Source organism: Xenopus laevis, chromosome 5L (assembly GCF_017654675.1).
Source record: "Xenopus laevis strain J_2021 chromosome 5L, Xenopus_laevis_v10.1, whole genome shotgun sequence".
In the NCBI taxonomy this organism is placed as follows: domain Eukaryota; kingdom Metazoa; phylum Chordata; class Amphibia; order Anura; family Pipidae; genus Xenopus; species Xenopus laevis.
Window position 1 is genome coordinate 127,573,752 of NC_054379.1, and position 16,135 is coordinate 127,589,886.

The 16,135-nt window shown below is 38.1% G+C and overlaps 1 protein-coding gene across 1 annotated transcript in view; it reads left to right on the top strand.

Moving 5' to 3' along the window:
* Positions 1 to 276: 276 nt before the first annotated feature.
* Positions 277 to 16,135, top strand: part of dock10.L (dedicator of cytokinesis 10 L homeolog) — a 161,155-nt gene continuing 145,296 nt past the window's right edge. The window contains exon 1 of the mRNA XM_041563380.1: positions 277 to 544. Within this exon, the coding sequence (XP_041419314.1) occupies positions 443 to 544 (102 nt within the window). The 5' untranslated portion in view covers positions 277 to 442. The remainder of the gene's footprint in view (positions 545 to 16,135) is intronic.

Here is a 16,135-nt window from a genome sequence, read left to right on the forward strand (position 1 = left end):
AATTTCAGCCCTACTGTTGTGTGACTATGGAAATGGCCTGAGCCTGACTGGATACAGCAGCAGCTCCATGACTACTAACAGCGTATGAATAGAATGCAAGCCCCTGTCTGACTGTGAGTAGCACCGGCTGCCAGAGATACAGCAAATTATAGTGACTGAACTTTGGCAAGTCACTGTCACACAGTCTCTGCGATAATAAAGGAAGAGAACAAGTTCCACTTCCTGGAACTCTGAGTAACATTGCAGAATACAGCAGCTGTTCCTGGGTGTGAGTGAAAGTCCCTCCTGTTGGTTACCAGTATCCATCTCCCTGCTGTACTCTGTGTGTGTGTTGCCTCGCCTCACTTCCCTCTCTCCATCCCTCTGTCACTTGTCCCCCCTCCCCTCACTCAGCTCCCTCTGTCCCACGGCTCCTGCTCTCCCCCCTCCTGCTCTGCTTCTAATGGAGCCTGCTCGGAGATTCACCAAGAGCCTCCTGAAACCCGGGGCAGCAGCGGAGATTCGACAAAACGTGTGCCAGGCAGTGCGCTCTGTGAAGCAGAAGGTGAGTGCAGCCAGTGATGTGCTGACATTTACATGTGAGCTCCTTGAAGCTTTCCCAATAGAAATGTGTTACATATGGGCTCAGGACAGAAATTAATTCCACTTTAGATCAGTACCATGATTCTATGCTGGGTTCTTGAAGTAGGCATCACAGTTAGAAAATGTTATTCCATTGTAACGATCAGAGCAGGAGGTGCAAGTTCTGTCATCACAGCTGCTACTTTAATGTTCTTCCGGATAGAGTGGGTTTGGTTGTCATTCTGTATTATTAATGTACATCATCAATGTGACTCATGTTCAGAAACAGGGTATTCCTGAATGAATTAGGAGGTAAAAACGGTAGATTGTACCAAAACTGGAGAATTCCCACTGTAATCACTTCTTCTATTCACCCCTTTTCAAGGTGTACTAAACCCTAAAAACGAATATGGCTAGAAATATCATATTTTATATGCTCAGCTTCAGCTGGGGGTCTGGGACCCACCGTGGTTGCCATCTCAGGGGGCCCCAGACCCCACCCCAAATGCTTCCCCTCCCCCCCCTTGCTGCAAAAAAACCCCTCCAGGACCAGTTATGGCAGTCACAGAACATATTGTGCCAGCCTAAAGGTTCAGCATCTCTATAACAGTAATGATCCGGGCTTGTTGTGTGAGGAGCTCACCATCTCAGTGTGCTCAAAGCTGCTGTTGAGAAGCTAAGTTTAGGGGTCGTCACAAATTTATCAAACAGCAAACCAGACTTTCCTGTCATATAGGCGGGTGCTGTGGGGCTGATTATTACATACTTATGGCAACTAAACTGGTTTCAGAGCTGCTGTTTACTATTAAGCTGAATTATTTACTAATCAGCTGTATATTGTTCAGTTTATATTCAATATATACAATAGATAATGTGTCTGTCCCTAAGCTTAAAGAATTGACAGCAGGGCAGGTACAGACACCCAAAACATAGGGGGTTATTTACTAAACTACAACTTTATCTGGTCTGACTTTTTGGTGCAAAACACAATTTTTTAAAAAAAAAAAGCTCGAATTTTTCGAGATGCATTAAAGCCCGATGCAGCAAAAAGCCCAAATAAAAAAAAACACCATCTCAGAGGTCCCTATCCTAATTGAAAATTATTGTGGTCTGCGCTGGGTTTAGGCCAGGTTAGGTTTTTCGCCAGGCGCATAGTAGCAGCGTAAACACGACGCGTTATTACGCCGGATGCATTATTGACGGAAATGATGCAGGCGTTTGTGACGTCACTGACCCGTTAGTTCGGGCGGCGCGAAAAAGAGTCTTATTGACGCTTAATTGAATAGGGTATTTATAAGTTTGGCGATCCAGTGGCACAATAGAATCCCCTTGACAAAGGCTTTTGTGCCGAAACGTTGGGGCTATTGTGGCTCATTTGTGGCAAGTATATCCGCCCCTTGTTGCTTCTTTTTTCTGCTTTGTACAAACCTTTGGGTGGTATGTATACTATTACTCTGTATATCATTGCTGTATGAACTTAACTTTTGTTAACACAATTGTATTTTGCCAAATTGTTTTAAACAGTAAAATATAATTTTTTTGTGAAATTATTTTGAGAATGCATAACCTATTGTATGGTATATTGATTGTATGGTCGCTCTGTGTAGGGGTGACCTTGGTTTTTTGCACCTGGAGCGCATATTTTTGCCAAATATCTAATTGTACGGTGTGCCCTCCGTTCATCCACATTTCTGCGCTGGGTTTAGCTCAGAAATCAAATCATTCTGGCTTTTTGGGCAAAAACTCGAAAAATTAGTACGAAAAATCTTTTTCCGGGTTTTTCCCCAAACCGATTAATTTTTTAAATAATAAATAAGTTCAAAATCAGATTTTAGTAAATAACCCCCATAAATGTGCAACATTTCTGTGCTTCTACTATTACAGACTACTACTACTATTTACAGTCTACTGACTCCCCCCCACACCTCCCTCTATCCAACTGCAGCAAAGAAATACTGCTTGTCTTCAGGTTTTCTTATGGAAATCAAGTATGCGTGCTTAAAATCCATATTTTTTGCTTGAAATGTACATGGTCCTGGTCAGTGATCACCTCTAGAAAGCAGAGGACTAGAAGACAAGTAGCTTGTCATGTTGCTAGTCAACCCTGCTGTGCATTTTCAAGCTCGCTATGGTGAGCAGGGCATTCCTGGTGTCAGGTTTCTTTGCTGTGGTTTGGGAGAGGAGAAAGGGACCCCTGATTAAAACTTGATTTTTGGTCCTTTTCACACGATTATGGGATTCAAATGTGGCAATTCCCATTACAGTTATCTCTACTTCCCTGCATTACCATTAGATAAGCACCTAGAATATTTACTCTACAAGAATATATCCCCTGTCAGTTGGAAGTTCCCAAGTTTTTCCCTCCTACTGTATTTTAGGGATCACATGCTTAGGTTTTGCTTTCTTTTCCTTAACATATCTTTCTTTTCTGAATGAACTCAGCAGTTGAGGACCTTAGTATTTATTCCGTTGGGTTTGATGTAGGGTTTATGATATCTGTAATTGAATGTTCATTTATAACGATAGATGGAATCTCAGTCAATAATTAGGCCACGGACATTGTATTTTTAGTAACAAAGTTGACAGCCAAAATTGACATCTCACTCTCACTAGATCTCAGACTGGGCTCCTCATTCACACTTCTGGCTTTATAAGAGGCAGAGAGTTTGTTAGCATGGGGTTACGTAGCTTCCAGCACCTAAACAATAACTTCCAGAACTACCAGAGCCCTTTGTTGGGGATAGAGCAGGAGGTTTGGGAAATGAGTTTGAAGCACAACTGGGAACTTGGGCCCTTTCTCTTTTTATCGCTTAAAATTGGTGTTCACCAACAAATGTGAGGAGCCATATTCAGAAGTTGTAGTACTTTTATGTCCTGCAGGTGTCCATGTGTCGCATGAAATAGAATGGTTTAGTTGTGCCTCACATGAGTTATAGTTTTTGTATTAACCCAAATGGGATTCCATGTCTATGGATTTTGGAAAGTAGATGTGCATTGTACACACAAGTATTTGACTTTGTGGTTCTTTCATGTATACATAAATTTATTCAAAACATTTGGATTGTCCATATTGTAGCGTTCTCCATAAGGTTAAATACCAACAGCATCTTATATTTATGATTCGAATGCTATCTGTTTAAGGATCATTTCCTATTCAACATTTACCCCACCTTTGCTTGTGCTACATCTCAGAATCTCACCAGAGCATCAGCTGCCTGCTTACATTATCATGCTCATAGAAGCACAATATACAAAGTAACTGGGTTCATATATGTTGGAATAATAAATGCTGTAAGCAAAATAACAGTTTGCAAACAGAACTGATAATTCTGATTTTGCCATGTAGCATTGTCCAGTTGACTAATACCACCCAGCAAATTTGAATTATCTATAGCACTTTTTATAAACCTGTTTGAATGTGTTCTTTTTCTGTGGACCAAAGTAACTTTTTAAGTAAGTTTCATTACACATTGAAGCTGCTCAGTACCTTTGAGGATCATATTACACAGGATTCCTTATACCGAAACCCATAATCCAGAAAGGCCATCTCCCATAATTGTTTACAATTATTTTCTTTTCTCTGTATAATAATAAAATAGTACCTTGTTCTTGATAGTAGCTAAACTGCATGCATCCGTATTGGTACAAACATAGAAGTAATTTTAATATACACACCTAAAATTGCTCACACATTGGAAAAATTGCTCACATTGCTAATTTTTTTCCTGCAACAACGTCAGTTACATCCATGGATGCTAACACTCATTGCATCTGTTGCCTCAAATGAATACTTTGGGTGTAGTCCCCTCATCTGATATACAGCTATGTGTAAAGCCTTCGTATACCTTTTCCTAGTGAGCAGCTGCACTACCCACTCCTGATGTTATACAAATGCCTACAATAACTGTGTCACTTCTGGGGTTTTTTTGTAGATTTTTGTCCGATAGGCGTTTGGTAGTGATGTGCAAATCTGTCCCATTTTGCTTTGCCGAAAAATTTGCAAAACTGTGAGAAAATTAGCGAAACTGTGAAAATTTCACAAATCGTATTGAATGGGAATTTTTATATACGACAATTTTACGTGTGCTACAATTTTTCCCGCTCCAAATGCATAAAAGTCAATGGGCGTTTTTTCTTATGGCAACTTTTTTGTCCTAATGCATTAAAGTCAATGGGAATTTTTTCTTATGGAGACTTTTTTTGTCCTATTAAAGTCAATAGGTGTTTTTTCTTATGGCAAACTTTTGTCATACTGCATTAAAGTCAATGGGCGTTTTTTCTTATGGTGACTTTTTCTTGTTCAATTGCATAAAAGTCAACGGTTGGCAGCTTATTGGGCAGTGTATGGGGCCGACGGGCAGATGTTTATCGGGCAGGTTTAAAAACCCCGTCAGCATCGTTCATGATGTGGCCCTTGACCGTCCGCCTGATCAGATCAGCCCAATATCGCCCACCTCAAGGTGGGTGTATAAGGGAGAGATCTGCTTGTTTGGCGACATCACCAAACGAGCGGATCTCTTCATGCATGGCTAGCTTTACTCTCCAAATACAATGCCGAAGCCTAATTTATGACCAAGATTCCTGATATACTTATAACTAAGCATTCAATTACATGTCATGAACTCTACATCAACTCCCATGTGAATAAGTTCATCTGAATAATGTCATTGACAGAAGAGGAAATTAGTCGCAATTAAGCATGGGTCTCCTTCCAATGCTTTCCCATCGGAAATAATATAAATCGTTGGTGGGAAAACATACAAGTCGCTTTGGCTTTCCTAAGTCATCCAAAGTTGCCTCGCAGCATAGGCATCATTTCAGCAACTATCAACTTGCAGGAGATCAAAGTCAAGTCAAACTACAGTGAAAAGCTATTTTTTGAGTGCTACTGTGAGCACATTTGAAATATACTATAATTTAAGATTTTTAGATATTTAAAGGGGCCTTAATTTGATGTAAAAGGCTGAAAATGCTTCCATATAGACATCTGCAGCAGCTGTAAAAACACATCACTGACCTCCAAATTCCTCTGCTTTGGACTGACATGTGCATGGAAGGAGGGCTCACTATGTTGTAAGCTTCTATTTGCAGGGGAAGCCTGTGAATAGAATGAACCCATGGAATTCTCGTTTTGGTGCAGGAGTAGGCAAAAAAGAAAGAGGCAGTCTTGATTGGTTCCTATCCTACAGTGCAGTGTGCAGAGTGCTGCTGTCAATCCTGCACAGCCTGGGAAAGGAGGCAGCAGGAAACGGAAGGGCAGGACTAGTACGATTTTTGTAGACATTTTCAATAAAGTAACCAGAAACACAAATTAAAAATAGTTTAATTCACATTTTTGTTTATTACATAATATGTCTCCTTTAACTCATTTGTATAAAGAATACCTTTCCAGAGGCCCAAACTATGGCACCCTCTCATACGTGCAAAAATGTAATTGCAAATGAACTTTAAAAATGGAATATTGTCCCTTGTCCCATTCTGCTCTTCAAGTTCTTGGCATTACATCAGTTCCTATAAAGCAATGCAGATTCCTAAGCACTTTTGTTGGTTGGACTGTGCAGCATTACTGTTATTTGGCCCCAGAAACACTTCTGCAGATTAAATCAGTAAAACAAATGTACGGATCTGTGTTGTAAAGTGCAGAATGTTACTTGCTGTTATGGAAAAAAAGCTATTTTTTATTTATGGTTCTCATGATTCAATTTTATCTGTAGCCTTGGGAGCTCTAACTTTGAGTGAAGGGCAAGCTCACAGGACATTCTAAACATCCCTTGTGGAATGTCAGAAAACAGATGTATGAGTTAAAGGAAACCAATCAGATGTCTCCAGATACATGCTATGATATGTTTTGTTTTGTGCTACTGCTAAAAATATTTCCGAAATGAAGATGTATTACGCTGTAATGTTTTACTGTGTTATTGTGAAAACATGAGCTATGAAAATATAACAAGAATACACGATACACTCTGAGCGTTATTTATTAAACAGACAAATTTGCACCATGGCAGTAACCCATGGCAACCCAATCGGATGTTTGCTTTCAGTGTTTAACCTACAGCTGACTGAAAAAGCTAATCCCTGATTGGTTTTCATGGGTTACTGCCCCGGCGCAAATTTGCCCAGTGATTATAAATGAGGCCCAGTGACATTTGCAGAATTGTAAACAATTTACCGATAAAAGGATCTTAAAGGGGTGGCTCACCTTTAAGTTAACTTTTAGTATGTTATATAATGGCTAATTCTAAGCAAATATTTAATTTGCCTTTTTTTTTTTATAGTTTTTTGATTTTTTTGCCTTATTCTGACTCTTTCCAGCTTTCAAATGTGGGCCACTGACCCCCAGCCTTTGTAAGGCTACAAACGTATTGTTATTGCTACTCTGTATTTCTCAACTTTCTATTCAGGGTCTTTCCTGTTCATATTCCAGTCTCTTATTCAAATCAATGCATGTTTGTTAGGGTAATTTGGACCCTATTAACCAGAATAGCACTTTGAACATCATACTAAAAGTTAACTCAACGGTGAACAATCCCTTTAATTTTTCTAATGTTTCATACAATTGATGGGTAGACTACAAAGGCAAGCCTGGTCTTTCTTTGCATAATAAAAGTAAATTTAATTCTGAACAACTTTCCAAAATACATTTATTAAAATGTTTCAGTCATTATAAAGGTATTTGTTAGTATAAAATAAAAAAGAGAGAAAAGAATTTGAAAGAAAACTTTCTATTCATTAGTGGTTCTGACTATGTTGCAGAAATTGGATGGTGTTTTCTCTGTTTAAAATGTATTTCTTTCTTTCATATCAGTGCACTTCTAGCTAGTGCTGTATAATTTGCTGTTACCAAACGTATGCCGTATTTCATTCATTTATATACTTATGTACTGTCTCTTTAAAAAAAACTTCGACCCCCTTCTTCGCCACCTAAAACCTACCGAACCTCAATGTTAGCCTATGGGGAAGGTCCCCATAGGCTTTCTGAGCTTTTTTTGGTCGAAGAAAAATCGTTAGGTCGATGGATTAAAATCCTTCGAATTGTTCGATTCAAAGGATTTAATTGTTCGATCAAACGATTTTTCCTTTGACCGTTCGATCAAACGAATTGCGGTAAATCCTTCGACTTTGAAATTCGAAGCCGAAGGATTTAACTTCGACAGTCGAATATCGAGGGTTAATTAGCCCTCAATATTCAACCCTATGTAAATCTGCCCCATTAGTGTTTGTGTATAGAATATGGTGTGCTAAAATTACTAAGATGTGAATTGGACTATTCTAGAAGGTATGTGTAGAATCATTTCCAGGTCTTAAACAAGCTTGTAAAGTCAAGAAATAGTAAAATATCAAGATTCTAAAAGAAAAACATAATTTTTAAACGCCAAACTTAGCGGGCAGTATGCAACTGTTAGATTTGAACTGAAAGTTCATGTACAGGTATTTGTACTACTCCATATAACTCCCCAGCCCTTTTTGTCTCTATCAGTCTCCCCTTCTATTGGACTGTAAACTCTTTGGGGGCAGGGACCTCATCCAAAATGTGTATTACCTACCACTTCAACATATACAGTATATATATATACAGGTATATATATATATATATAATATATATATATATATATATATATATATATTTATTTTAATTTATAAATTTAAAATATTGATGTGTGTGTTTATACCTTGTAAAGCACTGTGTGTATTTGTGGTGCTAAATAAATACATACTTACAAAGGGGAATCTCAGTTGTCTCTTGCTATGTGTATGGAAATATGGAAAGGGCAATTCTTCATCACTGGTTCAATGGCTTGTGCTGAACATACTTTTACCTATTGTCATAATTCAGTAATATGTGTGTTTTTTGTAGGATTCACTAAATAGGGCAAAATCAGAACCAATAGTAAAGTCAAATTCTACTTCCCATTTGTACGACGGGCACAATTAAATTAAACTAGCAGTTCGCTATGAAGCTCTGAGTATAATGAGCACCTCTTTATTCCCTGCAGCAGAAAGGAGGGAGAGGTTTGTTTATACAGAGGCTTCTCAGTGGACTACACATGTATTTTAATGTAGAATATAGAAGTAGAATGTGATTTTACTTTTAATCTCACAATTTGTCCTATTATGTAACCATAATATATATATTTAGGGGAATGTAATTAAAGTCGCAAAGCGCAAAACAATTCACACCGATAAGACTAACAATCCACATCTCGCAATGTAATATTGTTCCTTAAACTGTTATTGCAATGCGAATTGTAATTTCGCACTCTTAAGAAGTGCTTGAAGGTGTCGTAATCTTTTGGAGCAAACATAACGACTTTTTCAGTAAGAAGTTTTATTACATTGACTGCGCATTGTCGCAATCTATAAAGTTCGCAAATGGCCATCCACTGTCGGAAGTGGTCGCTAAACAGTTTCTGTGCTCGCAAAAGCTACATTAAATTCGCGCAAAGCAAAATTTGTTTGCGCAAAGGCATAACTTTTTGCATTGCAAATAGTTTTTCCGTTAGCGACTTATATTACATTCCCAAGATAATGTCTTAAACTAAATTAAATCTACAGGGAGTGTTGATCCTACTATCACTTTTTGATATCTGCTCTTTTTGACTGTGCACCCACTTTTAACCATGAGCATCGGAGTGAAGGATCTTTTATATTTTATATATGGTTATTCAAGGGTCGTCCTTTGTTTCTTTTGTTCTTATTTATGGTTATTCAGGGGTGGTCCTATGTTTCTTTTGTTCTTATTCATGGTTCTAGTCACCTGATTCATAATAGTCCAGCAATATTCCAGCTTTACTTTAAATCAGAATTTTGTTAGAATAGTAAGTTATTTACAGATTTACCAGCAATAATGTGATAATATTCAACCCAAATCATTGATTATTGATTAACTGCCGTGTGCAGCAGGTCTGAATAAAAATAATAACTAATTGTCCCAGGATATATTTAGCCCCAAGATGTGTTTTTCTCCTCTGAGTCATACCCTATAAAGCCATATTTGCTTTTAAGAACTGCATTCTCTGTCCTTATATTGTTTTGATTGTTTTCTGCTGAGAAAACCCTACTGTGCTTTTGCAAGTATATTCACAAAATGAATGTGTTGTGCTCAGGCAGGACTGTAGCCAGGGTTCTGGTACTGGGAGAATGGGAAGCCTAGAGACTGGTATTGAAGATTAATGCAGCGACATTCAACTGGCAGAATATCAACCATCCTTTGTGAGCTGGACTCTTTTCTTTCTCTGATTCTAGCAAATGCTGCTATGTGTGTGACTCCTGGAAACAGTTGCAGTATGGAGATCCGTATTCAGAGAACCATTATTTATTATTGCTGCCTGATTGTGGCTTTTTTTGTAGTTATAAATAGCTTTATACAGATCCGTCCCATGAGTGATAGTGCTGCTGGTGTAACTTTAGGAAAGTCCCATCATTTTGTTATGATGCATACAGTTAATTTATAGCTTATCGGTTCTTACGAATAACAGCTTCCACTAATTTTAGCCACACATTATCTAAACACACAGGGATAGTAGAAAATGTAATTCTAAGCAACTCTCCAGCATACATTTATGAGACATTTTAATGGTGTTAAAGGAGAACTTAACCCTAAAAATGGAAATGGCTAAAAATGCCATATTTTATATAATGACCTTATTGCACCAGCCTAAAGTTTCAGCTTCTCAATAGCAGCAATGATCCAGAATTTCCAGCCTGTCACAGGGGGTCACCATCTTGGAAAGTGTCTCTGACACTCACATGCTCAGTGGGCTCTGAGCAGCGGTTGAGAAGCTAAGCTTAGGGGTCGTCGCAAATTATCAAGCAGAAAATGTTGTTGACCTGTAATATAAGCTGATGCTACACGGCTGGTTATTAAATTCTGATGCTAGTTGCACTGGCTTCTGTGCTGCCATGTAGTAATGTATTAATTACTAATCAGCCTTATATTGTGACATTTCTATTCTACGTGTACTGTATATTGTGAGTGGGTCCCTAAGCTCAGTAAGTGACAGCAGCACAGAGCATGTGCAGGGAATCAGCAGAAAAGAAGATGGGGAGCTACTGGGGCATCTTTGGAGACACAGATCTTTATTGCTAAAGGGCTGTGGTTGCCTTGGGCTGGCACAGAAGCCCAAAACATAATGTACACCATTTCTAGCCTAATTCTTTAGTTAAGCTTTACTTCTCCTTTAAAGTTATTTTAATTTTATTAGTTATCTTCTTGGTATTGACAGCAGTGTCTGACATCTGACATAACGTAGCAGAAGCCAAATTAGGAGGATCTTGTTTCAAGAGGCAGAACCAAGCAGAAAGGGATAAACGAATACTGCTTTTAGTAGCAAGTATTTTACAAATACAAAAATGGATATATTTAAAAAGTTGCTCACCGTTACCTTTTTTTTGATTATGTTAAACAAAACAAAGTTTTGATGGCGTGCATACAAAATGTGGAGGTAACGCATGGCTCATTTCTTGTGTGTGGCATTAAAATGCAGTTAGAGTGTGATTTTTTTTTTGATGCAAGTCTGGTTCACCTATTGACTCCGCCCACTGTAGGACCCTGGAAACTACAGATGCAAGTACCGGAATAGGATATTTTCTCTGGAAAACTGTTATCCAGAAAATTCCTAATTCTGGAAAGGCCATCTCCCATAGAGCCATTTTTAAGCAATTTTTAAAAATGTTTTTTCTTTGTACTAATAAAACAGTACCCTATACTTGATGGTAACTAAGCTTCACATGTCCACATTAATGGCAAAGCAATCCTATGGGTGTAATGTAATGTTTACATGATTTTTAGTAGCCCTACGTTATGGATATCCAAATTCCAGTAGGATCCCTTCTCCAGAAACTCCAAGGTCCCAAGAATTCCACATAATGAATCCAATATCTGATATCTTTAAAAACAGTCATCAATAGATGCAACATTTGTGTCCATTAAATGCTTCCTGCTGATTTGTTTCAGGCCTACAGTATATCAAACTTTGCACCTTTTATTAGATTACCCCCCTTAGTTTTCATTTGTTGTTGGAATTATGGTCATAATAATGGAAATGAGATATTACTGCTAAATATGACATCAAACATCTACATATAAAATTGTCAACAAGTTTTAATGACCATTAAAAATGCTCCTTAAATTTACAAATTATTCCCAGTGGCGTAACTACAGAGGAGGCAAAACTCACGCCGCAAGAGGCCTTGGTTTGCTTCTTTTTTAGGGGGACCACATCATGGGTCACCCACTATTTCGGCCAAGGGGTGGCCCCTAGAGTTATGCTACTGCATATCCCCATTAGTGGATCAGCCCCTCTATGGAGTAATATAATAAAAGTTGCAGTTTGACCAGCTGACTAGTAACTCATAACAATCAATGAAATGTTTACTTTCAAACAGCAGTCCAGTAAATGCTACCATCTGCTTGGTTGCCGTGGATTCACAGACAAGAGCACATTTTGCACCTGTTCTTACATTACTCCCTGGTTATAATGAGGTATGAAAAGGTTTATATAATTGTCTGATCTGGGGTCTCAAAAGCTGTGCGTAAGAAGACCATAAGGCCTTAGTTCTTCTGGTAGTTTCCAAGGAAAGTACCAACTGCCTGAAGTCAGTCAGCTTCTAGTGACAAACAGATAGTGGTTTGGTTTGATCTCATTTGTGGCTTATCTGTATGAAACCAGACAAACAGCAGTTAACAGTTTCATTTTCATTTCCATTCAGTGCTCGGATATAGTACATAAAGCATGTTCAGCAGTCAGGTGATGCTTATGATTTGTATTGACACTGAGCAAGAAATAACAAGCTTGGCTTCAATGTATTAGCAGAAATATGAGTTGTCAGTCCATTTAATTAGCAACAAGATGTCGCTACGGGTGTTATTTATTAAGGTTCGAGTTTGTGTTTTCCATGAAAATTCAAGTTTTCGAATAGATTTTTTTTGGTCAAAACACATTTTTTCTGGTAAAAAAAAAACTCGAATTTTTCCAGATGTATTTTACCCCGACCCTGGAAATTACTTGAACCATTTGAAGATGTCAAAGGAATTGTTCGGTGTAAAAATAAAAACGGTGTAAATAGATAAAAAAAGAGACTTGAGGGGGGCACATTGGTCATATCTGTTGATTTTGAATCTGAGCTGAATGCTGAGGATCAATGTGGCCCTCCTTCAAGTCGCTGACTAACTCAGAGTTAGAGAGCTGAAAAGCAGGAAGTTGTGTTCTGTTATATTAGACATCCAGTCACTCCAGCCTTTATACATTACATTTTGGCTAACTAACTATATTAGAAACATTTTTTATTTTGCACAGCCTATCTATTTATCCAGTTTTTATTTTCACACTGAACTGTTCCATAATAGCCTTCCTGATATTTGAGTTTTTTCGGAGGGTTTTGCACAAAAACTCAAATAATTTGAGTGATTCAAGTTTTTTCATGCAGAAAACTCGATTAATTCAAGCTTTCGGGTTTTGCAACTCAAACTCAAAGAATCGAGTTTTTTCCATTCAAGTTCTTAAATAAGACACCATTCGAGTTGTGATTTCATTTGAGTTCATTCGAGGTATGAAAAACTCTAAAATCGACTTTCGATAAATAACCCCCTAGGCGTTTAGAAGTTAAAGGGATATTGTTATCAAAATAAAATTTACTATGTGCAGGGAGGTGTGTAACATGGCAGCCTGTGGCCTCTTGACATTCTTGGTATACTTATACCTTATTTATTTATACTTTATACTTGAGCACACCACAGTCACAGTTCAGGGAAATTGTGATGCTTGCTTTTAAACTGATGGTTCCCACCATGCCGGCTTTGAACTCAGAAACAGTTTATTGACATCCACTAGCACAGTTCTACATGAATACTTTTCACACAATTTCCCTTAATAACACACCTGGGTAGTTAGGGTTCCCTAGGCCACTGGGTAACAGCCTGATGCCTACCTTCTCTGCCTCCTTCTTCAAGTTGTAACTTTCGGGACTGATACCTCCCAACTGTCTCGTTTTTGCTGGACAGTCCCGATTTTGAGAGCTCAGCCCACAGTCTGAGTTGTTAGTGAAATGTCCTGACTTTCATCTCCTGCACTGAACCACCAGAAAAAGAAACAAAGTTTCTGATAGTCAATTAAAGAAGAGGCTCTTGGCAGAGATCCCAGAAGACTCAGCTCCTGCCATTCACCTTCATTAGCAAAACAGTAATAACACAAAACATTACCCTAAAACTCCCAGAAGGGTGTTCAAACTTTCCATAACCTGCCAAATTTTGTAAAATGGACATGGTATTTAGTGGGTGTGGCCACAAAATGGACATGTTCAAAAAATCTCAACATGTTGGGGGGTATGCAGACTTTCAGCACAGGGGCCAGCCATGCGTTTGAGACAATAGACCCTATTTCACCAAGTCCCACTTCTACTGGGTCCCTAACTGGGTGAGGTACTGCCGGGACACTGGTCCCTCTCTCTCTCCCGCTCCTTGTTGGAGCCTCAACTGCTCAACTATCTAGCTTGATGCTCTCACTAGCTGCAGTGAGCTCCAACAAATCTTCGATACTACTATCTAACCTAACTAATCCTACCAAAAATTCATAAATTAGCTTTTTGAAAAATATACATGCCTGTTTCCTCTCAGTGGTAATTCAGAGAAATGCTAAAATATTTACAAATTTGTATATTGTATCTTGCAGAGCATGTTTGTATACACTATAAACAAGATAATGTACACCAATATACAAAGATATTGCAACACAAAAAAACAGCTGATTATAGATTTTGTTTCTACAATGGTTTGTAAAGTGAACAAGGTCATTAAATGCATTCTTGCCTTGGGTTATATGACGTACGAGCCAGGATGCTCAACTGCTCTGGATCTAAAAGCTGTAAATACTGAAAACACATTTAACTGGATCTAAAATAAACATAAATAAAAAATAACACATTTGCTCAACATGCTTTAATGGGAAATTCACAGTTTTAAAGACATTTTAAAAAGCAGGTTTCTATTTTCAATATCAGGCTATTCACTCAGCTGTTTTGTCTTCGAGCTGCTGCTGGTGGCTAAAGGGTTAATTGAATATGAGACACTGCCAGAACCCAATAAATTGCTAGGGGTGGCATAAGCAAGCTATGCTGTGAGGAAAATGATCCAATACTTGTGAAGTGCCAATGATTGCCCAAACAGTTGAGAACATACAAATACAAAATAATTATTGTGAAAGGAGCCTTTAAAAGTTCAGTCCTCCAACAAATATTAAAGGAAAACTATACCCCAAAAATGAACACTTAAGCAACAGATAGTTCATATCATATTAAGTGGCATATTAAAGAATATTACCAAACTGGAATATATATCTAAGTAAATATTGCATTTTACATCTCTTGCCTTGAGCCACCATTTCGTGATGGTCTCTGTGTTGCCTCAGAGATCACCTGACCAGAAAACTCTAACTGTAACAGGAAGAAGTGTGGAAGCAAAAGACACAACTCTGTCTGTTAATTGGCTCATGTGACCTAACATGTATGGTTTGTTGGTATGTTTCTGAGTACAGTGAATCCTACGATCCCAGGGGGCGGCCCTTATTTTTTAAAATGGCAATTTTCTATTTAGGATTACCCAATGGCACATACTACTAGAAAAGTATATTGTTATGAAAATGGTTTATTTACATGAAGCAGGATTTTACATATGAGCTGTTTTATGCAATATCTTTTTATAGAGACCTACATTGTTTGGGGGGATTAGTTTTCCTTTAATGGTATTAACCCTTTTTCTTTCATTGTTTTTATAACCTCCCAATGGTCCTGGTTTTTGGACAGTTCCAGATCATTGTCCCTAAAACTGGCACCATTACCAGAAAAGTTCATATTGAGATGTTGGAAAATTTACTTTTAGGCCAGCATGACTCTCTAACCTGCTAACCAGCTGTTACTCAACACATTACACTGATCATTTTATATTATGATTTGTATAGTAAATACAAGCATTGTTGTCTGGATTATATACAGTATTTTTTTAATCCGCTTTGAATTTACCCTATAAAGCAAATGACTTTGCAAAAAAAGAATTCATTTTATAAACCTGGTTATAATTTGAAAAAGATGCCTGGCGCTTGTCTCAGGATGTGGATTTAGAATGAAACACATAACTGAGACAATATTTAGTCAGCAACTGTAGCGTAAGAGTAGTCTGCACTGCAGCTGCTTTATTTGGACACCGATTTAGAATACTGCCCAACAATTTCCTTTTTCCCTTATTGTATAACATAAAAGAAGGTTATCGGCATAACTAAGATTTTTGGCTGTGGAAAAAACATATTTAAGGGACCAGTAAAACCAGAATTGAGAACTGATATTCATTTCACATGACATATTTCTTTTCTGTACGTTGTTGCACAGTAACCCTAGAGGGAAGGAATATCTCTCCCAGGATGCTGCTATATGTGACACAGCAGATGTGAAGAATATGAGGGGTTGTGTTTACTCAGCCTGAAAAGCCAGTACAGATGTTAGAATTAGTCATCACCAGTGATAAAGGCGTAGGTCTGGGAGTCAGCTCTGTGTCCAGGAGGTAAAGGGGACAAGCTGGTGCAGC